General features: G+C 35.5%; 1 protein-coding gene across 2 annotated transcripts in view; it reads left to right on the top strand.

Annotated features, from left to right (window-relative positions):
• Positions 1–9,060: 9,060 nt before the first annotated feature.
• Positions 9,061–26,295, top strand: part of SA1 (stromal antigen) — a 63,318-nt gene continuing 46,083 nt past the window's right edge. For both annotated transcript variants that reach the window (XM_069841348.1, XM_069841349.1), the window contains exons 1-5: positions 9,061–9,147; positions 18,317–18,508; positions 18,682–18,941; positions 21,300–21,466; positions 24,774–24,947. In XM_069841348.1, coding sequence (XP_069697449.1) covers positions 18,339–18,508; positions 18,682–18,941; positions 21,300–21,466; positions 24,774–24,947 — 771 coding nt within the window. In that variant the 5' untranslated portion in view covers positions 9,061–9,147; positions 18,317–18,338. The remainder of the gene's footprint in view (positions 9,148–18,316; positions 18,509–18,681; positions 18,942–21,299; positions 21,467–24,773; positions 24,948–26,295) is intronic.

Genomic DNA, 26,295 nt, shown 5'->3' on the forward strand with positions numbered 1-26,295 from the left:
GTGTGTTAATATTTGAGTTAAACACAAGTGTTTCAATCATTTTCTATCACTGAATTTAGTTCAGATTGATTGAAATAAAAACCATTTTACAGAAAGAAGAGAAGCTCAAAATGACAACCTTTATTGTGTACTGTAAATTCTGATTTGACTTTTTTAATTCCAGTCGCAAGAAACCAAAAACTGTATTTAGCTCGTAAAATGTAGGCTTTTTTAATGTAGAACTTGCTATTTTAAGTATTAAAGCAATTCGATTATTATTATTGCTATATTGTATTTTTGTACTTTGTCATTCAATCTCCATTGTATTTTCTTATCATAACTTCAATACTGTACCTAATTATTAATAGTGCAAAAGGAACGTTCTCATGTTTGTACAAATGCTTTGTTACTGTATGTCTGGAATACATTCTTTTAATGCTTTGTTTCTTGAATCTGTTAACATCTATGTTCAGTTATTTGTAGTCACCTATTGTGGAAATATATACTTCCTCATGTGATATTCTGACTCTCTTGTACAATTTGGAAATACAGTAAAACCTCGTTAATATGCTCCCATTTATAACAATATCCCGTTCATTACACTCTTTTTTTACAGTCACTGGTCATTCCATATAAAATCCTGCATCATTTTGCTCTCTCGTAACACTTCCAAGTCTCGCTTGTAGTGATTTTTTTCATCATCATCATAATCATCATCAACATCCTGTCAAGTACTAGTCCCAAAAGAACTGTTACGGCCTGAAAAAAGCGATTTTCTTGCCATCTTTTCATAGGTCGACCAAGTGACCATTTCCCATTTGGACGATACTTCATTTATTGCCTTAGGGATCCTGGATGAAACCATTCTTGAGACGTGTTTCTTCCATTTTAACTGATATCTGAAGATATAGTCCAGTATTGATGACACATTAAGTTCTTGAAGGATATCTTCTTTTTTCTTTCGATTCCATTTAGTGTAGCCAGCTGTTTGGTGCATGAATCTCATCTCGCAAGCTGTTAGTCTGCTTTCATCTTTTGTCCTTATAGTCCACGCTTCACTCCCATAACATAAGACTGTTCGAGCTATTATTTGATAAAGACGAGTACAAGTTGATTTTTGTAGTAATGAATGTTTTAAAACTCTATTAATGATGCCCATTGATTTGTTGAATTTTACAATTTTCTCTGATAAATCCAAATTTTCAACAAAAGAAAGTTTATATCCTAAATAATTAAACTCATTAACTCTTTCCAAAATTGTGTTATTTAAACAAATTTTGCTTGGTATTGGGTATTTACCACAAAAGGCCATTAGTGATTTTTTTTGGATCGGAAATGAGTAAAAAATTCCATATAAGCTTAAATTGCGAAACTTGTAATGTTTTAAACACATGGTGAAAAAATGCGGTGCTGAGACTATACTGAGGGTCACTGCACCACGAGTACAAGAAATAAATTTCACCTTCTACCTGAAAGAACCCTCCAATAGGCACTGCCAGAATTGCACTTACTGGTACTTTCCTTTGTATGAAAGCATTTTAATACTCAAAAGGCTCCCTGTCAGTACATCCCTGTCATTTCTGTAAAATTTAGTATCCTTTGAATTCTGTGGAATGTGCAGTAAGTTTGCAGTGCAAAATGGGATAACAACCTGTGAGATGAATGCCCCTTTCGTCATGGATGATGACGAGGATTGGGCTGCTGTACAGGAGAAGTTGGGTGAAGTTAACATGGAGGATTATGTGTCAGTTGACAATGATCTAGTGACCTCAGAAATCCGCGATGTTGACGACATGATTGCAAATCATACTACCACTACTGGCCAAGATGAAGATAGTGATGAGGAAATTGAATCTGCAGAGGAAAGTGTCCCCACACCAAACGAAAGTTAACATAGAGGATTTTGTGTCAGTTGACAATGATCTAGTGACCTCAGAAATCCGCGATGTTGACGACATGATTGCAAATCATACTACCACTACTGGCCAAAATGAAGATAGTGATGAGGAAATTGAATCTGCAGAGGAAAGTGTCCCCACACCAAACGAAAGTTAACATAGAGGATTTTGTGTCAGTTGACAATGGTCTAGTGACCTCAGAAATCCGCGATGTTGACGACATGATTGCAAATCATACTACCACTACTGGCCAAGATGAAGATAGTGATGAGGAAATTGAATCTGCAGAGGAAAGTGTCCCCACTCCAAACGAAAGTTAACAAGGAGGATTTTGTGTCAGTTGACAATGGTCTAGTGACCTCAGAAATCCGCGATGTTGACGACATGATTGCAAATCATACTACCACTACTGGCCAAGATGAAGATAGTGATGAGGAAATTGAATCTGCAGAGGAAAGTGTCCCCACTCCAAACGAAAGTTAACAAGGAGGATTTTGTGTCAGTTGACAATGGTCTAGTGACCTCAGAAATCCGCGATGTTGACGACATGATTGCAAATCATACCACCACTACTGGCCAAGATGAAGATAGTGATGAGGAAATTGAATCTGCAGAGGAAAGTGTCCCCACTCCAAACGAAAGTTAACAAGGAGGATTTTGTGTCAGTTGACAATGGTCTAGTGACCTCAGAAATCCGCGATATTGACGACATGATTGTGGATCATGCTACCACTACCGGCCAAGATGAAGACAGTGATGAGGAAATTGAATCTGCAGAGGAAAGTGTCCCCACACCGAACGAAAGTTAACATAGAGGATTTTGTGTCAGTTGACAAAGGTCTAGTGACCTGAGAAATCCTCAGTGTTGACGACATGGTTGTGGATGCTGCCACTACTGTCCAAGATGAAGATAGTTATGAGGAAATTGAATCTGTGGATGAAAGTGTCCCCACACCAAACGAAGCCCTTGTATCAGTTTCGAAAATACATTAGTGTTGCTCCTAGCAGTGTATGAAGTGAACAGCAAACAACCAAAGATATTTTCATTTCGAATGAGCTCTTATTTTCATTTTGCACTATAACTTATGCACAATAAAATATGTTCCTATGAAGTGGTATCTAAATCTTTTCCCCATTTCATAAATCATTTCTGTCTATAACACAGTCCCGTAATTACGCTTGAAGACCACAGTCCCTTGATAAACACATTAACGGGGTTATACTGTATAAAAAATTTGCAAACTATTGACATCGAAGTATACCATACTCTACATTAAAGTGTAAATTTCGGAAAAAGCTCGTAAAAGATTCTCCCTTCTGAAAAGACTAGCAGAAAATAAATGGGGATGCTCTAGAAATACTTTGAACACTACATGCAAAATATTTATACAGCCAGTGCTGGCATACTGTGGAGAAATTTTATTTACTTCACCTTTCATAAACGAAATAGAACATGCTCAAAACCAAGCTCTCAGGCTCATTACTGATGGAATCAAAACAACTCCAATAGATTCTATGAGATTCCTCACTAATATTAACAACATCAAAATGGCAATAGAAGAAAAAGCACTGATCCAATATGAAAAATTTATCAGATTACCAGGAAACAATTGGCATTCATACAGTCCTCTCTGTAGATTAAAAACTCAAAAAAGTTTCATATCCGTGGTTCAAGAATTAAAACAGAAAATCAATATCCCAAATTTAAAAGAAAATTTACAACTTAAACCAAACCCTTTAACTCTGTTAAATATAGAATGGGTATAATCTAAATTTAACAGAAGATATACTGAAATCAGAAGTAAACACTGAAATAATGAAACAATTGTCTTTAGAGACAATTAATATTAGGTACCCTCCACAAAACTGGCTTCATTTATACACCGATGGATCCTTGATCTCCAGGGAACAAGGTGCAGGTGCAGGTGTCACGTGCTGTCTCTTCTCACTTTATAGATCTCTTGGATATGGAACAACAAGTTTTGATGGAGAAATCATTGCAATAAATGAAAGTCTCAGGAATCTTCTATGCCACATCAATAAATTTAAGAATGCAGTTATATTGTCAGACTCCAAAGCAGCTATTCTATCAGTAGTCTCTAGACACATACCTTCATCTCAAACAGCAGAAATAACTAAAATGCTCTCTCAATTAATAACACTCAATGAAAGAATTGTATTCCAATGGATACCATCCCATTGTGGAATCCTGGGAAACGAGAATGCTTTAGCAAAGAAGGGCAGACCTGTTACTAAATCTACGTATTACTCTGTGAAAAGATTTATTAAATCTACATACCTAGACTTCAACAAACAAAATTTGATAACACAATCTCAAAGGAAAAAATGGAACTCTGTGCATCATAATCCACAGTTAATTTCCGATTTACCACGCAAATCGTCTGTAGCTGCATTTAGATTGGCAACAGGCCATGACTGTTTGGCCAAGCACCTGCATAGAATAATTGGAATATATCGGTCCCCTAACTGCCCATTGTGCAATTCAAATCAAAAAATGGATTCGGAACACCTCAAAATCTGTGCTTCAGTGGCTGGTCATGATAATATCTTTGAAAAATATTGGAGTGCAAGAGATCAAATGACTTTACTGTCAAATGCCTGCCATTAGATAACAACAACATGGGTGTCCAAATGCCTATAGAACCAGGAAATATTGCACGTCAAGTATGCTTTGCTAAGGTCAACAACTTTCCATATAAAAGAGGAAAAACCACCTTAAAGAATATGTGCTGCAGTTTGCTGACGCCAAGGGTTATCTTGTACGAGTTACAATTGGACATCTATGTGGAAGACTAAGAATCCCATAGGAGAAAGGGCCTCCTGAGTGCACATGGAAAATTCAGTAACATTTCATTTTGATAAAATATGTTGTGCAACTTTCACATATTCATTTAAAAATGGCAATGCTGTGTGGTTAGACCATAGTATAAGGAAGTGGACAGGCCGTCTATATCTTATGAATCCAATTCTGTTTGTATGTTCGTCTAAACCAACACTGTCAAATTTAGCATATTGTTGATGTGTACTTGGCATGTTTTCTCGAGGGCCGCATACAGAACAGGACTCATGCATCTAGGCACTAATTGGCCCATTGTGTTTCCTATATATGGTAAGAAATTTCCAAGTTCAATGGGTGACCTGGGTAAGACTCGTGCATCCAATGCTAACAGACGAGCCATCCTGCTCAGTTCTGACAGAACGAGGTCCCAAATTCTTAAACCCTGTCTCAGCATTGAAGATCTGTACTAACCCCAAGACTTCATTCCAACCTGTTTTATAATATTGCAGATGATATATGAAATGAGAGGAAGGTGGAGAGTGTTGGTAGAGTGATAGAGTACACTGAAGAAAATCCTCCACAGTGTTGCTTTATTCACCACAAATTCCATCAGGACCAGGTCAGGGATCAAATATGGCTGCTTGGCTGGAAGACTGCAGAGAGTCACAGACGCAGCTTTGTTTGTAACACAGAATATTTCTTTTTAATTCTCTGGAACATATTGTTCAAGTCAGTTATACCTAGAATAATTAAAATCTATGAGTCAAAATTACTTCATTTGGTATTTTATATCCCCTACTTTAACAGTGGCTATCTTAGGACAATGAATGGGAGTGTTTTTAGAGAACAGTCTAATGACCAATCACTTGATACTAATTATGTTGGCTACTTTTGTCTCTAGCTGGTTGAGAAAAATTTGGAACAACTGGATAATATGCATGGTAGAGCAATGTTGGTAGTTGACTTTACTCACTGGCCACTAGTAACCGGGCCGTATTGAGCCATGTCAAACAAAAGACAGTCGAAATGGTGGTAGTGAATGTTCTTAAATAAATCACTCCATTAGTCAAGTACAAGTTTATGTAGTATATTGGCTGTGTTTTGAATGCATTAAAAGAAAATGCAGATGTAGTAAGATCTTAAAGTAGGTTATCACAATGAAATGAAGAACAAAAAAAGGTGTGTTTCACGGAATATCATTCAAATGACTGAAAGTAAATGTCCGGTTAATGTTCGCCAAAGTGTCAAGTACGTAATTATGACTGCATTGCCGTTTTATTTGTGACCTAGAGAAAAATAACTAGCCTCTTACAAAAAGAAATTTTAGGGACCATGAAAATATTCACCACTTTCATTATATTATTATTTATCAATATTATGAAACAAAAACTATCATAAAGGGCATGACCGACTAGAAACATTGATACCAAAGAGATACATCAATTCGGCCGTGATGAAACAAAAGAAAATGCGACAGATATTTTAGTTCGAGATAAAATGGACACTTTACACAGTGAAACATTTCCAGAAGAAAAGGACAGAAAGGCACAATTCTTGCCTGCACATGCGCGGACTTGGTTAATAAAAACCTAAACTAACCAAACCTAACTTTCGTATATGCAAGATGTGTAACCGTAGCAAGAAAGGATCTTCTTCATTTGATCTGCAATGTACACGCGAAAATAAATTCAAGTAAGGATCACGCTCCCACTGCACGAGATCCGCGCATGCGCTACAGCAAAACTGTTTTTGTCCCGAGCCTCTCAGATAAGCCACATAATCTACTCGCATCGCAATATTTACGCAAATACAGCTAACAGTGGTGCTATCTCTCAGTAATGTTCAAAACGAAGGAGTAGAGAGAGAAAAAAAATTCTCCTAACGACGCCACACATATCATGTTCTTATGTTGGCGACATTGTGTATTTAGTTAAATTTCGTGGTAAACGTAACGGCACGGTTGAAAGCTACCGTGCTAATTCTCCAGTTTAGCGGAAAATTTTGAATGACATAAACCTGACATTGACAGGAAGCAAGTTTCGAACCTATGACCAGTAATGATAGTACTGGTTTTGTTAACACTAACTATGGTGAGAGTCACATCACAGTTCCCAAACAGTAAATATTGCCGCCTTGTAAGTGTTGCCAACTGTTACCAGATATCACCACATGCAAAATCACGATCCTATGCATAGACAAATAAATCCTATGTACTGAATTATTTATTTACTCACCGTACTTTACCTTTGTGTTGAAAGGTTATTCTAAATAGTTCAATAATAATTTGTAATATATTTTCGTAGGCACCTAGATCTATGATCTAGGGGGTAGGCAACATATATGAGAAAGGGAGGAAAAGAATCAAAAAGTGTATTGCTATACGATGATCCTGCCCCGAGCCTCTCGTCAACTTGGCCACTTTATAATCACAGCCTAATATATACAGTCGCGCAACTTCAACACTTTTTTTGCCAACGTTCGCGACACTAGCGCCCAAGCGGCAGGCAAGCCACCACGTGCTTTAAAGGGATGCGAGATGTTATAATAAAGTTTTAATCATGCGTCGGAATAAAGGCAATGTGTGCAATGACGAAAATTGCAATAACAACAAGTTTAAATCTCCGAATTTGTCGTTCTTCAGATTCCTTAAAGACCAAGAGAAAACCATAACCCAGTCATAACCAATAATCCACGTTGTACGTAGCCTACGTATTGTGTTCTATAAAACATTATTTTATTACTTATCAGTTACCTATTTGTATGTCAGGAAGGACAGTTTAAATAAAAACAAAGTAATTACCTGTTACAGTATATTATTGTTTTGCAGAGATCATATGTGTAAATGTGTAACCATTCCTATCTACAGTTTTTAATGCAAGTAATTCCATAATTATTGTATTCGTGTTTTTTTTTTTATATTTTTCAAAAGTTGAATGTTATATAGCATTCAAGTAGGTATCATGGTGTTAATTTTGCAAGAATTCATGGAGTATAGTAATCCTTTTGCAAAATATTCACTTTTTGAATAAATCCAGACTGTGTCGATAAATTTCTGATGTGTTGGTGTAGATTCATATGGCAGACGTATTAAGTTCTCAAGAAATAAAAGAGCTATTTTAAATTTAATATAAAAAGCAATATTTTCTGTAATAATTTGCATGACTGTTATTGGTGTTGATTTTACATTCCCAGTGATTATTTGAGCCATTCAGTGCAGAAGTGTGCAAGTGAAAATCAGGTAATGAGGTTTAAAGTAAAAATTCTGTAAAATACAGCGCAAAGTAGCAATTAATATATCCTTCGTGCTATTCACTGACTATTAATAGTTTAAATACATTCAATATTAACTGCCGCTTTGCACTGTGTTTTACAGAATGTTTACTTTAACCCCTCATTACCCATTTTTGACTTACACCACTTCTGCTCTGAAAATAAAATTAGGCCTACATTTTCTGAGTTGAAGTTACAATTTTTTCAACAAAATTGTGTGTTCATTTATTTGTTCTCACCTACGTCATATTAACAGTAAGTGCATGTAAATTACGTATTATATACTGTAGGTAGGATATGTTAAAATTAGGCATTATGTGTGAAAAATGGAACTGTAATGTAAAATGCGGTAAACTTGCCATAAAAATGTAAACCATAACATCAGCACTATTTGTGACTCAAAATAATAAAGGAAATACCGGTTCTTAAGAAATGTAAAAATAATGAACTTCATATTAATGTTTAAATCCTCCCCATTTCTATATTTTAAAGTTTACCTCAGCGGCCGAGTTTACCCCAATTTGCGGTATGCAAAATCGTTAATTTCTCAGGAAATAGGGAGAGGAGTTCACCACGCGATGTACCTTACGAGATATTCCCTAGAATTTTGAAGCTACTAATTTTTACTCTTCTCACAGGAAATACAAAGTTCAAATGATTCATAAATATATTTAGGAATGAATTGAATTAACCGACCAAGCAACGAACAATTATATTATTTCAAACTATGATACGTGATCAGGGCCATGATTCAGTTGTAAGGAGCCGAAAGAATTACGTTTATTCCCAGCTTCTGAAACTTGTAGATTAACTGCGTGTGAAATTCTTCCAGGATTCTAAAGTAGAATTAATAAGAACCATATACACTTATTGTATAGCATAAAAATATAAAATAAATTACGCAAAACCCGTTTTCTGATGTGTTATCATATGTCGTGCGCACACTTTTAACTTGCCTGCCGCTAGAGGGCTACTGTCGCGCCAGCTGTGAAATGTTGGCATATTTTATACGTATGAGTTGCGTGACTGTATCTATTAGACTGTGCTATAATCCTAATTTTGGGGAAAATTCTGAATAGGATATAGGGAAATTTTGCTTTCATTCACTGGCAACTCTGACAGTTTAAGCGGTAATGGTGTAGAGTTGTTTGTGGGAGAAATGTAAAGTGATATCAGTTCTGATTTAATATTCGTTATCAGGTAACTATGCTTAATTTGAATGCTTTAAGTTTTGGGGGTTCTGTTAGATTCGGGGGGGGGGTGACGCGCACTTGGTGTACTGGGGTGGAACCTTTAATTTTATATGCTGTTTGATAAACAACGACTGGAAGTGACATGATCGCGACATGTACGCCTGAAACATCAGTAATACTGTTGTAAGTAGTAGATTCTTCTGGGGTGAACGGTATTTCCCTACACTATACAATTCCTCGGCCTCATATCACTTAAATAATTCCCTCAACGCTCGTTTAACCCCCTCAACTAACCCACTAACCTTATCACATACCTCAGCTTAATGTCACTTAGCTGTCCCTTCGTAAATTTAACCCATAAAGAAACTTGAATCAGTCAGTCCCGTGTGTGATGTGGGACAACATTGAAGATTGGCCCTCTTCTGGTAATTAGGCTTAATGCAGAAAATAAAAGTAATGCTTGTTGTTTTCTAATGCCAGGCGTTTGACAATAAAGTCATTTGATCTCTTGCACTCCAATATTAATAAAACTAATGTAGGCCTAACTCTATCACCGTGGCAATCGATTGTTAGTCACATTTTACATTTGGTTAACTTAGTCAAAGCGTTAAATAATTATAGCTGCTGCGAGTGTTTGTAAAAGACTCGAGTTATTTTCCCTGGACCAATAATACAACGCCAAAGCTGCTATTATCACTTACCAAATATTGCCTTCTTGTTTAGTCAACTGTGGGAAGACAGGTTGGAACCTTATAAGTGACACAAATAAGGCTTCACTCATGAGGCAACTAAGGAGATAATTGGGTAGGGTGACCAGTTTCTTTTCACCTCCATTGCATATATAACTGGCTAGTAATTTCATTTAGCCTATATTTTAGGACTATTACTTGAATCTTTCGTTCACATTAGTTATGGTGTGAATCAGTGCTAAATCAGTGCTAACACACTCTCATAGCCTAAGCATATTAACTGAGCGGCAGTTCTGGTATATTGTGTTTTTATATTTGAGGATAATAACCCGGTACACTCGCAATCACACTCACATTCACACAAATTTCTAGACTCTAGACGCCCAGGGAGCTTTTCTTCTTTAAGGGATATTTCTCGTGAGCTGAGTCTGGGAATCGAATCTGGGACCTCCAGATCTGGAAGCCAGTATACTGACCCACAGAAGCAATCGTTTTGCTTTATTATGTGCTTTATATTAATATTAGTGTGCTACCGGGGTAATTATCTCTGTTCTATGTACCTGGAATAGGTGCATTGTTTGTGATTTTGTTGTTTTTAGTTAAGTAGTGGTGTTTTGTAGCAATTATATTTATGAATTTTATGTGGATAAGTTATTGCAATTTTATTATTTCTTTTTGAGATTTGAGTTAATACATAAATTTATGAGATTGATTACTGTCAAGAATGTTAGGTAGGGTTTGATGATATAGGTTAGTGACAGGATGGGATTTTACTGTGTGTCAAGGTTATGTAAGATTTGATGAGGAGATAGGCCTTAGATTATTGAGAAGTTAGGATTTATTAAATATTTAGCATATCATCGCCACTTCTTATTTTTTACGAGTGTTTTTGTAAAAGACGAGTATTTCCCTGGAATACAATATGGCACTGCTATGAGTTAAATGAACGCTGAGGTAGTTCCCTTCCCACTTCGCTTATGCATCTTCAAGTGGCTCACCTCTCATACCAACATAACTTTGGCGACATTACGAAAGTTTCACACTAATGTTCACTCATACTATGTCTTGCATATACGAATCTGTGACAGGTTAGGTTAGTTTAGGCTTTTTTTATGCCTTATACAGTGCGACCAGTTATGCTTTCCACTGCAGCATGGGATTTTTCCTATGAGTGAGCCCCCATTCATTTGCCGCAAACCTGCTTGCTTACTTGTTGACCTTGCAGACGTAGTGCAGGTGTTCTCGAGTATGTATTATGTTGTTCGTTTCTTAATTCGACAATTTTTTTTAATGGAGGTTCCTCATCATCAGAATTTCACTTTCCTAAATTTTTAGACAGCATAATTAAGACACCGATTACTTTGGATTTACCATTAATTACTTGAATCACACAACAGAAACACAAAGCCACATTTCCGATCAAACTGAATATCCAGATTTCAGCTTTCATATATTGTCGCTGTTGACTATCAATTAGTGAGCAAACGATCATGATCGAAGAGAAGGTTGCCAAACTTGCATGTCTTTTTCGTGCACTCAACAATCAAAACATTTCATGAAGTAGAAGTGGTGTTTGGTGGTTTAATAGTGGTACAAGAGGAAAAATTAGTACCCTGTGATGTACTTTCAAAATTTTATTTTATAGCTCAGTTTTTCATTTTGAAATTTTAGGCAAAATTTGTATAAAAGTAAAAAAAAAAAAGAAACTAGAATATTTTATAATTTAAACATCTTAAAATTCTTTTTCAGTAGATTTCTTATAAATACAGTAAAACCTCGATAAGATGCGCCTGCTTATTACGCTATTCCGTGTAATACATTTTTTTTTTGTCCAGTCCCTGCATATTTCATATATAACGCCTTTATAAAATACCCTGTTTGTTGAGCTTAAGTCCCGCATAATACACTGTTTTTGTGGAATATTTTCGATGTAATTTTCAGCAATGAACTCACTGGTGCCATTAACCTGAAAAGTATTGGTATTCGACCCTTTACCTGCGCATTTAATCCTTCATACTTCGTACCTTAGTATATCCCATCCTCATGTTACGCTCTCTTACTCGACTCCTTATCTGTGTGGTTAAAGCCTACATACAGTTACAATACCTCACCCTCTTGCTAACCTTTTCTCTAAAACAACATTGCTCACTCGGCCTCAATAAAATTCTGGAAATTTTTGCTGGACAGTTTGTTGTTCTTTTGTGTATTGAAGTGCCTGTGAATGTGATTTCAAAGAGTGTTAAACGAAAAGCCTTTTCTGTGTCGGAAAAATTGGAAATCTTACGAAAGTACGATGAGAACAGTACTCTTGCTCAGAAACAACTCTCTGATGCATTAGAAATCCCATCATCGACATTAAGAACGATAATAAAAAAATCGCGACTCAATCACTACAGCTGTGACATTGGAAGGATGTAAGTGCAGAAACTGAAGTGTGGTAAACATGAGGACTTGGAGAACATGCACACGGCAAACAACTATAAATGGCTTTTTTTTTTCTGAAAGAATTAAGTACAGTACATATTGTAAATATCTTTGATGTACAGTACAGTAATTCCATAATGGAGTAATACTGTATTACCTTTCATGACGTGGTCCCAGTTAATACGCGTTTTACACCCGGTCCCTTGAACAGTGTCTTATCGGGGTTTTACTGTATAACAAAACCTGCTTCAAATAATAGGCCCACATGCAGATATCAGTATTGAGATTGTTTGCACTAAATATATATCCTACAAGAATTCCTTATTAGTAATAATATTTGTTTAGGAAAAAGTTAAAGTTTGGCTCCATAAAGTCAGGAGCACGACTGTAAATTCATAACTGTACATTTTATGAAGGCCTGAATAGAAGGCAAACATGATTTTATATTGTAAACAAGTAGGATAAAATAAAACAACTAGAAAACGAGAGAAATAAATTGTAAGAAAAAAAAATGGATAGGCTATGTTTTGATGATATAATTTTGAACATTGTTTATTACTAATGGAGAAATAAATAATAAACATAACAGAGGATTCTGTTGGCTTAAAAATTAATATCTTCATATTAGTGTTAAACGTTGCATTTAAAATGTTTTCACCAACAGATACTGTTTTAAACAATTTTGAACACTTTGTTTAAAACGTTTTGTTTTAAACATGCCAACCCTGGTCTTTACTATCATATTTCACTTCCCTCAAATCCATTTTAATATTATCCTCCCATCTATTTCTCGGCCTCCCCAAAGGTCTTTTTCCCCCAGCCTCCCAACACTATGCATTTCTGGATTCCCCCCATATGTGCTACATCCCTGCCCATCTCAAACGTCTGGATTTAATGTTCCTAATTATGTCAGGTAAAGATTACAATGCATGCAGTTCTGCGTTGTGTAACTTTCTCCATTTGCCTGTAACTTCATCCCTCTTAGTCCTAAATATTTTCCTAAGCACCTTATTGTCGAACACCCTTAACCCCTGTTCCTCTCTCAAAGTGAGAGTTCAAGTTTTACAACTGTACAGAACAACTGGTAATATAACTGTTGTAAGTTCTAACTTTGAGTTTTTTGAGAGCAGACTGGATCACAAAAACTTCTCAACCGAATAATAACCGAATTTCCCATATGCATTCTGCATTTAATTTCGTTCCGAGTGTCATTTATATTTGTTACTGTTGCTCCAAGATATTTGAGTGTTTCAGTCTCTTCAAAGGATAAATTTCCTATTTTTATATTTTCATTTCGTACAATGTTCTGATCACGAGACATAATCATATAGTCGTAAAATATTACAGTATTTAAAAAATATAAAGAAGGTACTGGAATACCAATGTCAATTTTGAAGGTTAACATATTGTTCTATATCTTCAGATTTCATAGCTCCAATTACTGATGAGCAGGGATGGGTATTTATGGAGATCACGAAAATCACGACAAAATACAGAGCGATTCAAAAGTCGCGCACATCTTAATACATTCACATGTATTTATAAAGTTGAATTTATTAAGTTTGCTTCTATCAGTTTTCACAAGAATTACATCATTTTTCACAGCATATGCTGAAAATGGCAGCCCCATTCAGTAATGCATGTACAAACTCTTTCTACGATATTTGTGGCCACTTTTTTGAGCACGCGTATGATGATGTTATTAATCTCCATTGTTATGTTCCTCTTTAGTCCCTTCAGAGTGTGCAGCCTGTTTTTGTATACCCATCCTTTAAGATAACTCCACAGGAAGAAATCTGGGGACGTCAAATCGGGGGAACGTGGGGGCCATAATATTTGAGAAATGATACGCTCACCAAAAAACTCGCGCAAAAACTGTATGGTTTCATTAGATGTGTGACATGTGTTATTGTCCTGCCGGGACCAACAATCACGTTCATCATTGTCAAGAAGCTCTGATCTACATTCCATAAAACACGCGATTAATCTCGTTATGGTCGAACTGTTAGGCACTGCCATATCCGGATAATTCCTATAAAATTCGTCTGCAACATGTGCATAAGAACGACTGGAAAAATAATGTTCAACAATGAAAACTCATTGCTCTTGGGAAAACGACATGTTTGCCAAGCAATAAACAAAGGACTACTGCAAGCGTCAATGTATACATACACATCACAATGACGTCTAGGTTTGTTGCTGTTAATACCCATGATGCTATCTAGCGGTAGCGACTTTTGGATATTTTAATAGATTTTTACTAATATTTACGAATTAAATGTCTTTGATTAATAAATTGTGGATAAAACAATCGCGACAAATCGCGAAATAGAGTTCTAATAGCGAAATATGAACACATTCGCGAATTATTACTATTGCGTCGTTTTATAGCAAATTTCATATTCTGAGTTTTTTCGGATTTTTTTTTTTTTCACTTGAATTTGTTATATATCCCAGTACCGGTAGCCTACATTACATGGTATTCCAAGTGTTCTGTTTGTATTGGTAAACTCAAAAGACGGAGAATTCAGCATTTCACTAATTATTTGAAAGTGTTAATTTGAGGGCTGCAAGTTTTTTTTAACTTTTAGGGCCGTATTCATAGACATTTTTAGCGCAGGTTTTCGGTATATTATCAGCGTTTTTCGTATTCATAAACCAGTGTTAGCGATAGGATATGATTTGAATTCTGTACTAGTAACCAGTGGATAGCAGGGGCTAGCTTAGTACGCTCGTAGCGCGTGCTGCGAAATGTCTATGAATACCACCCTTAATGAATGTGTGTCAAATACAGTATCAATCGAACAAATATTGTCTCTTGGTCATACCGCATCTTTACTAGAATTCAACGAACCTTTAATGTTAATTATTTTGATCAATACGAAGAAGACTGATGGAGGCAGACCCTATTTCTAGAAGATCAGACAGTGATTTCCTGCTGATAATATATCAACATTGGAAATGTCTTTTCTCTCATTAACATCACTGTGAACAGAAGAGTATTAGTGACCTGCTGTCTTGATACAAGAGGAATAATGGTCTCTAGTTTTACATTATAACCGCTCTTTTCCATCAAGTGGTATTAGACTGAATCTTGACTCCTCAGTGAAGAGAATAAGCCACCAATGCTACTCTATCTTGATGTTGCTGTGTCAGTAAGAGATCGTTGTTTGGTTTTGTAGAGATGAGATCTGATTTAACTAGTCTTTTTGTTATTGTTCTCACTGACAGAGACTATATTGCCTTGAATTTCATGTTCTACAGTAGTCACAGCAGCTGGCTACGGACTGGAAGGTTCAGGGTTCTATCCCAAGTGGTGACGGGATTTTTCTCATTGCCAAACTTTCAGAACGGCCGTAAGGATCACTCAGCCTCCTATAAAATTGAGTACTGGATCTTTCCCAGGGGTAAAAGGCAGTCAGAACGTGGTGCCGAGGTCATGGAAAGCATGGGGCTCTACCTCCACATCCCCTAGTGCCTTTATGGCGTGTGACGGGGATACCTTTTATACCTTTACAGTAGTGACATGGCGATCCCTTCAGACTTTGGTCACAGATAGTATTTGTCCTTGAGGGATATTTTTCTTTTTATGCTTGTTCCTGGGGGTACCTAGAAACTTAAAAAAACGAAATTGTTAACAAGTCATAAACTTTATTGCTGGAAGATCAACATTTATTACACAGAACAGTCTGTTGCTGTGATGGCTGGTGAAATTGTCTTAAACCACTCTCTGATAAAGGAAATCCCATTAACTGGAGAAGAAAATACTGCTCTTAATAAGAATATGGTAGGAACAGTGGGAAAATGTTTAAATGTAGTATTAAATTGTGTTACCTTTTTTATGCTGGTCATTGTAATTACCAGACATCAGATTTATATGCATTAAAATTTAAGAATGCAACCAAGTATACGAGAGTGGATGTGGGTTTGTAGGCCTGATTCATCATCATCATCATCATCATCATCATCATCATCATCCTTCACGAATTAGGCCTCTGTAGACCTGTTTCGGCCCCATCTAGCAGTCTTCTGAACGGTCTTCCTGGTCGACGATGTCCTCTAGGTTTATATTGCATCATAATTTTTGGGATTCTTGAATTTTCCATTCTTCTTACATGATCTAGCCAATTGAATTTATATCTGCTGATTTTTTCTTCTACTGACTCTACTTCTAATTGTTCTAAAATTTCTTCATTCCTTTTTCGGTCTAAAAGAGTATATCCTGCTGTCCTCCTGAAAAATTTCATTTCCTTTGCTTTGATTCTGTTCATGTCTTTTTTCTTTAATGTCCAAATCTCGCTTCCGTATAGAAGGGTGGGTAATGCTAGTGTATTATATATTTTTATTCTTGTAGATTTTTGTACTAATTTAGCTTTTAATGTATTGTTTATTATTCCTAGAATTTGTGTAAATTTGGTAATTTTCTTGTTCACATCTTTTTCATTTTGATAAGATATTTCACAACCCAGATAATTGAAATTTTGCACTTGTTCGAGGCATTGGTTATTGTGTATTATCTTACTTCTCACTGGGTCTTGTCCTAAAAATGCCATTACTTTTGATTTTTGTGCTGAAATTTCCATCCCAAAATCTTTTAATATTTTATTTAATGTATACAATCCTCTTTGTAAATTATCCTCTGAATTGGAAATTGTGACTTGATCATCGGCATAGAGTAAGGTATTTAATGTTAGAGCACTGGTTATTTTGATTCCTGATGTGTAGATTTGGTTCCATTTTAAAATAATTTCATTTATATAAATATTAAATAAAGTTGGTGATAGTGGACAACCTTGTCGAACTCCATTATTAACTAATTTTCTTTCGGATATACAGTTATTTATTTTGACACTTATTTTGCTGTCTGTGTAGATTTCTATTGTATTTTGTAATAGCAAATTTGGAATATTTTTTTCTTGTAATATGTCGAATAAAAGGTCTCTTCGGACTTTATCAAAAGCTTTCACAAAATCAATAAAAGCTATATGGGTTTCTAAATTAAATTCTCTTCTTTTTTCCAACAATAGTTTGATACTAAATAATGGATCTACACATGATCTGCCTTTTCTAAAGCCATTTTGACACTCCAGAAGGAAAGTTTCAGCATGTTTTTTTAATTTTTCATTTAAAATCCTACTAAATATCTTATAACATGTGTTGAGGATACTAATCCCTCTATAGTTTTCAACATTGTTTATCTCCTGTTTTATATATGGGAATAATTATACTATTTTTCCATTCTTCCGGTAAAGTGGCAGTCAGATATATTCTGTTTAGAAATCTTAGTAATCTTTCTTGAAATAGATCTCCTGCATATTTATACAGGCCTCAAACAAGCAGTATAAGGATAGGCCTGATTCATAAATCTCCGAAATCTAACAGTAGGTAAGTCTCCCTCAAGGACATTATGTGTTCTTCAAGAGGTCAGGATGGCTGAGAGATTAATATATAGGGGTAGCACAAACGATCTGAAGAATTGAAGTGATAGGGTCATTGATCGAACCCCCTGCAAATACAATATTATAATACAACAATAGATAAATGAATCACATTGACTAGAGAAAGCAGATTTTGGACTGTGTGTTGACTTGTGATAGTTAAGATTGTTAACAAAGTATTGTCAGCATTTTGTTTTTATATCGTTACTGGCCTTATCTGCCACTTAACACATCAGTACGCTGTTTACAAGTTGCATGCTCCAATTCATAGATTTTTGTGTAGGCCTAACTATTGAGATGATTTTGAGTGTGGAGCAATCAATAAGATTAATTTATTAATAATGTTCAATAACCTAGACTTCATTAGAAGACCTGTTGGGTCGAAACAACTGGCAGGAATGTCATAGATTCATTTTTTTTGTTTTGAGTGAGGATCTTTTATCGTCATTTTCGTGCTTCTTTACGAAATTGGTGCTGTTTTTATTATTGATAAAATTTAATTTTTACATTTCTTTGGTGCACGAATTTATCTTTTATATTCTTATACATAGAGGATTTTATGAGGTGTTGTAAAGAAGAGAACTTTGCGTTATAATTTATAATGTGATACTTTTATTTTTTATAGATAAGTGGATCAAATAGTCACAATGCAGCGGCGAGGAGGGAAAAGGATACGGATGGATGAGCCACCGCCTCCTGAGTATGAGTCGCCAATGACTCCGATGACACCGATGGATGGAAGTGGAACTGAGTTACAAGAACCATATACACCCTATACTCCTTACAGTAATCAGCCTGCCACTCCTCTTCATACAGGGTGAGTCAAAATATTCTTTGTGTATAATTATATTTTTACCACGATTACTTTTTAATTGTTTCGTAGCTCATGGTTACTACATTTTGAACAGAAGTTCAAGCACATTGGCGTTAACCTGTAATGACACAGCTGATTGGAGCAAGCCTTTAGTGTGGCTATTCATGTGATTGCAGATCGGACATGTATACTGGAAATGAATATGCTGAAGCAGCAGCAGCAGGGCAGGCATTCCAACAGCAGCAGTTATATGAACAACAAGCACAGCAGACACAACAGTTCGAGCTGCAGCAGCAACAGCAGACACTTCCTAGTTATGAACAAACAGGCCAATACGACCAACCACCCACACCTGCCAACATGGTGACTCGTGCTCGTGTGACACGTGCACGTGTTCGAGCTGCGGCAGCAGCTGCTGCTCCTCCCCCTCCTCCAGGTTTGCACTGTAGCTGTAATACTTACTTTCAATGTACCAGTATATACAGTTCCAGAAAAATAATGACCTGCCTGAATTGTTTAAATTCCAGATTCAAAGTATTGTACATGCTCAGTGTTACAAAGCAGTGGTACACACGTGGCAGTTACTGAAATTTATTTTACATTGTTATCATAACGCGAAAGGGATTTGAAAAGTTGAAATGAAAATTGATTTATTCTTAATTGTAAGTTAATATTTATAAATTATACATCTTGATTACACAACTTTTAACACTGTATCACTTCGGAATATGTATGATAAGACTTTCTTGTGTTAAATTCTAACATACCTTGTTTACATGTTTCGACCTATTTATGGGTCATCTTCAGAACTGGTCGTTGCTGGTCTTGATGCCTCTTGTTTTGTTTCCTGTGGGGGTGTGTTCGTGTGGTGTAAGGAGGAGTCAAAGAGTGTGTGTGTTCTGAAATTGAGTTGTGTGTTGAGAATTTCATTGGAGTGTGTTTTTGTGTGTCTGTATATTTCATATTGTTCTAGTGTGTTTAATTTCTGGCTTTTTGGTTGGATGTGTAGTATTTCCATGTCTGTGTTGATGTCTCTGTAGGTGTAGTTAGCATTTGTGATGTGTTCTGCATATGTGGAGGTGTTTTGTAATTTTGTTATGGCTGTGATGTGTTCTTTGTAACGTGTTTGAAATGATCTGCCTGTCTGACCTATGTAGAAGTTGTTGCAAGTGTTACATTTGAGTTTGTATACTTCTGTGTGGTTGTATTTGTTTGTTTGTGTGTTGAGATGTTTTTGTGTGTGTTTTTGTTTTCGTATGTTAGTGTCATGTATTTTTTGTGTTCTTGTGCTTGTGTTGTATTCTTATGTCTTTTGTGGTTATGTTTTGTCTTACGTATTATGTTGGTTATTATGTTAGGGTGCTATGTATTTGATTGTGTTTAGCTCTTCTTTGTAATCATGGTGGTTCATTGGTATGTTGAGTAGTCTGTGTACCATTGTTCGGAATGCAGCTTGTTTGTGTTGTATGTGTGTAGTTGTTGTGGGTTTTCTGTATACTTTGAATGTGTGTTTGTTGTTTACTTTTGTTATTGTGATGTCTAGAAAATTTATGGATTTGTTGTTTTCAATTTCTAATGTGTAGTGTAGCTTTGGGTGTCTTTTGTTTATGTGTTGATGTAGGTTTTGGATTTGTCTTTTATTTCCTTTGTATAGTATTAGTATGTCATCTACGTATCTGTGCCAATATATGATGTTGTCTGCGTGTTTGTTGTTGTCTTTGTTCAGTATGTATGTCTGTTCTATGTGGTGTAAGAATATTTCTGCTAGTATGCTGGAAATGGGTGATCCCATGGGTAGGCCTTCGATTTGAGTGTAATATTTGTTATTGTATGTGAAGTAGTTCTGTTTTGTGATTATGTCTGTGATTTGTATGATTTCTTTAAAGTGTTCTTGTGGTGTGTTGTTTTTGAGCATTTGTTCTAGTATCTGTAGTATATCTTTTATGGGTTTGTTTGTGTATAGGTTATGTCGAAAGTTGCAAATGTTGTACTGTGTGGGATATGTTTGTCTTTTATTTTATTTATAAATTGTGCAATAAAACAGAATGATGGTAAACAAAATTAACCTGCATAATTAATTAAAAAAAAAACTCATCTCTCAACAGTATCTGAAGTCTGAACTTTGTAATATGCGAGCAAGCATGCGAACACAGAACTGTCAGAATGTTTTTTGGTGAATTGTCATAATTAGAGTTGTCGTACTAGTTTGTGTTTGCTACATAATGACTCTTAGGCATTAATTTGATCTTATTTCCAGATTAATTTCGTGATTTTTGCATTAGTTGTGAAATACCTTCCTGTAATATTATTCATATAATACTGGATTGAAAACTGTTACTAAAGCATTGTGGTGTGAATCATGCTCTGTAAGAAGCTTCAAGAATAGAGTCTTTTTTTTTTTTTTTTTGTTTCTGGAACTGTACATTAAATTAATTTTTTTTTCGAGAAAATTGAGGCAATTTATTGAAAGCTTTCTAAAATTGCAGCAGGTGATGATTTTCTCCTAATTCTTGATGATTTTCTTTGCAAAAAAAAATTATATCGAAAGATCGGTGCAGGCCATATATTCTCATCAGTTTCTAGTTCGAAATAACAATAACTATATCTAAATTCATACCTAAAGTTGTGAACTACTTCAGCTAAGAATCGTAGGATTTTCAAAGATTTCCATGAATTACTTACGACAAATTTAAGTTTATGTTTAGATATAAAACAAGAACTGGGTTGAGTAGAAAGTAGCAGGCAGTTTGTATCTGTGAGTAAAATGGTTTGATGTAACATATTTATGTTTCAGCCACTCCCGCACCAATTACAACTACAATAGTTACCACTCGCCGAGGTGGCTTGGCAGTAGAAGAGCCTAAGAAACGTCGTCCAGGCAGGAAGCCCATTTCGGAATTAATGGCTGAGGATGAGAACAGTTTGTACTATATCATTAGACAGGGGAAAGTGTCGTTACAGGTTTGTGTTTTGCAATTTTCACTTCTTTTCTTTTGTAGACTATATCGTTTATTTGCCCATTTCATATACTGGTATTTAATATTATTGTACACAGTGTGGAAATTGGAAAACAGGACTGAAGTTGGAAAGAAAAGATTCCATTTGTGAGAGCATAGTTCATGCAAAGTGGCTTCCTGTTGCACTTACGCACTGCATACATGATCATGAAGTGACTAGAAAGAATAGTAGCAGGCTGTGCCCTTTGAATAATGTCTTCATCATAAAGCTAACAACCATTTCAGTCATGCTTTGAGTTTTGTAGTTAAAAAGTAGTCATATGGCCAATGAATTCAATGCCTGCAGGACTACATAAATTTTTCTGATGGCCAAAATCTCCCTGAGTATGAGAGCCTTGTGGCTAGCTTGTGATGCAATGGGAATAAACTGTTCCCCAAGTTAGGCATACACGACAGATTCTCTGGAGCAACATTTCAGACTGTTCAGATAGTAGGCAGCAGTAACTGGGCATGAACTCTGTTCACATTTTCTTTATTATTGTAGACATTCATGAATATTGTTTGATCTTTCTTGATTGAATTTGTTGGTTGTTTGTGGAGATATTGCTAATATCCGCTCCACACTTCATTTTGCTTCAGAGTTATATTGGAAACACTTGTCATCTGTAATAGTCGAACTCAAGATGTTGGATATATTTTCAGCGGTCTTAATGAGTTCCCTGCAGTGTGCAGTTCAGAGCTGTCATTGATTGTGTGTTAATGAATGTAGAACATATCTCGCACAGTCCTTCATTTCCTTAAAATCCCGAATTGTGATTGCACATAGGGTATTGGTGATGATTTCCTGCTACGTAAGATAGTTATGTTAGTACATTTGAGGGAGGGAGGGAGAGAGAGATTGAGAGAGGGGGGAGAGGGAGAGAGGAGGGGGGAAGGGAGAGGGAGAGTTTTTTTATCCACGGTTTTAAACATGTGAGTGCATTCAAATGTTCCGAATTAAGTGCTGCTCTACATTTAGTAACAATATTTCCTGCATCACTAAACACGAAATTTTTTTTTCTGTCAAGCACTTCTCCATGATCGTTCAATTTAAATCCAAACATTTCACCGATCTTACTTCTCAAATTCTCATAGGCCTATGACATAATGGAGTTTTCACTTTTTTCACAGACTGCAGAAATCTGATTTTTTTTCTTTAGCAAACTAAACACACAAGTTTGATTTAGAAACTCAGTAAAGAAACTAACAGAACAGCAGACTGGCCTCTATTGTAATCTGGTTACAAAATTTGAGAAAGAGAAGAAGATAGTTACTCTCTCACTTGCACACAATGTAACCATGGCTAAGGGATGAGGGGGACGAAATCCGCAAAAGTATGTATTTCATATGCTAGGAAGATGAGCTGACAAACTTAATAAGGGTTTCGCATCATGTTTCAACTTGCGATAGGGGTAGACCAGGTCACTGTCCTCATATCTGTGCAAGGATTTGCCCTATGCTACCTGCTACCTGCTTTTCAGTTACAAAATAACGGTTTTATCATGTTTGAAGTAAGCAATTTCTGAGAGACGAAATTGTCGGAATTTTTACTCTGAGTTTGCATTAACAAAATAATAATATCAAGTACAACTGATTAATTTTAATCGACTTGATTGTTCAATTAAATGTTTTTGATCAGTTAATCTTACAATAGAAATTGATCGATTAATCCATCAGATTAATCAATTAAATCCCACAACTCTACTACTAATGAACCAACAGTTCTCTGTGCACCTCAACACATAGTTGTTGAAGACTAGGAGGACGAGCAGGAGGAGGAAGAGTATGAGGACAGTGACCACCATGATGACAGTGGTGATAATGACGAGAGTTACATCTAGATCTAGTGAGAAAAGATGGAAATATTTTTTATAATTTCATATTCGAAATTTCTTAAAAATTGGTTTAATTTTGTAATGTCCAAAAATTCTCTGATTGAGGTTCTGACTGATATGTACATCTATTATCAGGCAGTACAACTCACTTGTCGATGTGTGTCAGAGGAAGAACAATTGTTTGTATGCATCTGAAGTCTGATTAGTGTAATATGTAGCTAATCGGCGATGTATGCGATGGAGAGGGAAAGGAACTGGTTACACTACCCCATTATCTCCTGGCCTAGTCGCCTCATAAGTGATACCTTCTCGATAACCCTTGTGAGGTTCAGACCTGTCTTCGGACAGTTGACTGAACAGCAACAATTTCCAAAAGCTGAGAAATGAAAAATTATTGAGATGTAATGCAAGCAATTTCACAATTTGCGATATGATTGCAATACTGTTTGTAACAGAAAACATTCCAGATGAAAATTAATTTTTTCCCGCTAGATTTGAATTCTGATCCATAGTGCATTTCCTTGTTATTCCTATAACAAATGTTCCACAAAGCTAGTAATCATAAATGAATCCCATACGTAGGTTGGCAGTAAGTCTTCAGGTCTGATGTTACTATTTATTTCATTCTTAGCGTTCTACCAAGGACAGGTTTTTCACTGGAAACTCAGCTTTCTCCAATCTTTCCTATTTTCTGTCTTCGTCTTTGTCTCCACATATGATCCATGTATCTTAATGTCGTCTATCATCTAATATCTTCTTCTGCCTCGAACTCTTTTTCCGTTGACTTACTATGAGGTGAATTAAATTTTTTAATTTTCACATCATCTCCGATGAAGGTTCTGGCTGATATGTACATCTGCTATCAAGCAGTACATCTCACTGTCTTCTGACAGTTGACTGAACAACATTATCATCATCGTTATCTTCATCATTTGTCCATTTCAAGGTGTAAGCCTGTAAGTCTTTGATCTGTACTGATTGTATTAATTTTTTTTAGTGAAATTACTGATTTCCTATCTCTTTCTGAGTCTACTCACTGGTTTACAATATGCCATATGTCTGGATCAGTTGGCAAGTGGCAGCAATTAATTGCAAATGTCAATTACAGTTTTGAAATTTCTGTTCACAGCTTCTGAATCTATATGTTAATATGTTTTTATGTGGCTGGTTGTGGATGATTGGATTGAGAGTTACAAAGTGAATTGAGATGCAGTCCTTTTGTCATTAATCCAATACATCTGGATGTAATGGAAAAAATCACATCTTCTCTGCAGGCATCGATAGAATATGTGGCTAATATAAGAAAAATGACAGAGAAATTTGTTGCTGCTGCTGCTGTTGCGACTGTCACTGTCAATGAATTGCAGATGTAAATTATATTTTTAAAATCTGTGTTCACAATACTTGAATTTATTATGTTATGTTTTTATGTCGCAGGCTGTTGTGGACGATTGGATTGAGAGTTATAAAGTGAATCGAGATGCAGCCCTTCTGTCACTCATGCAGTTCTTTATCAATGCTTCTGGATGTAAAGGAAAAATCACATCTTCTATGCAGGCATCGATGGAACATGCCGCTATTATAAGAAAGATGACAGAAGAATTTGATGAGGTAGGTAATTACTGGTAGTGAATTTTGAACATTATGTCTAGTTTCAGTTTTTTAATTTATGCAAAGTAGTTAATGTGTAATGGAATTTGCGGAAAGAAATGACACTTCTGTTGTTTCAAAATGTTCATGTTAAACTTGGGCTTTGTGATATGAAGAGTTCCATTTTTGTGTTGATAATACCTGTATGATATAAACCATTGCTGGCTATGAAAGGGTAATAGATTGAGATGAAAACTAACAAATGCGCATTTTAACATAGGTAAGAGTTCCAATTAAATTTTGCCAAATCTTTATTTAGTTTGCTGACTATATGTGAATGGGTTATTTATGAAAGGGCCTAAGTCGCTAATTTTGTGAAAATGAGTTTGTAATGTAATAACTGCTCTTTGGGTATAGATACATCGATTTAGATATGAAGAGGACTAAGTTTCACACTCTAATGCTTAGTAGAATTTATGATACAATTTTTATTTCAGCCTTAATTTCAAAATTTCACCCTGTAAGCAGTTTTTCTTAAATTGCTAACAATTTAGTATTCAAGACTTAGGCCCTTTCATAAATAACCCATTCATGTACTGTTTTGAATGAGATAGTGCCATTAGTTTCCTTCTTGTAATTTTAATAAAAATTTAATTTTGTCCTTTTCTTATAAAAGCTTTTAAAGTACATTTAAATATTAGTCAGTAATAACATAAAATCAACAAAATGGCTTCCGAAAAGGAAGATCATGTTGCGATGGATATTTTACATTAAAATTATTGATGGAAAAGCACCGGGAATTCAACTTAGAAACACATATTGCTTTCATTGATTTGGAAAAGGCATTTGATAGGGTGAACAGAAATAAATTATTAAATGTATTAGCCACAGACCATGTTCCACAACTTATAGCAAACATATATGATATCTATAAAACAAATCTAATTGCAGTAAGGTGTGACAATAAATTATTGCATTGGACAGAAATTCATACAGGAGTAAGACAAGCCGCGGCCTTTCACCGTTGCTATTTATTATATATATATATATATATGAATCAAATTATTAGAGAATGGAAACAATTGCCTCTTGGATATATACAACTCAATAGACATTTATAGCTAGATTCATTACTTTTTGCAGACGATTTAGCTCTGGTGGCACCCTCAGAAGATGAATCACAACGTTCAATTTTTAATTTGAACAAAATTGGAATTAAATATGATATGAAAATCAATAAAGAAAAAACTAAAATTATGGCTTTCTGAGGAAAATACCCTGTGCTTAGCAAAATATGTTTAGATTCAAAACTATTAGAAAGGATAAATTATTTTACATATCTTGGATATACATTATCTTTTTTCGATGA

This window comes from Periplaneta americana, chromosome 12, assembly GCF_040183065.1.
Source record: "Periplaneta americana isolate PAMFEO1 chromosome 12, P.americana_PAMFEO1_priV1, whole genome shotgun sequence".
Classification (NCBI taxonomy): domain Eukaryota; kingdom Metazoa; phylum Arthropoda; class Insecta; order Blattodea; family Blattidae; genus Periplaneta; species Periplaneta americana.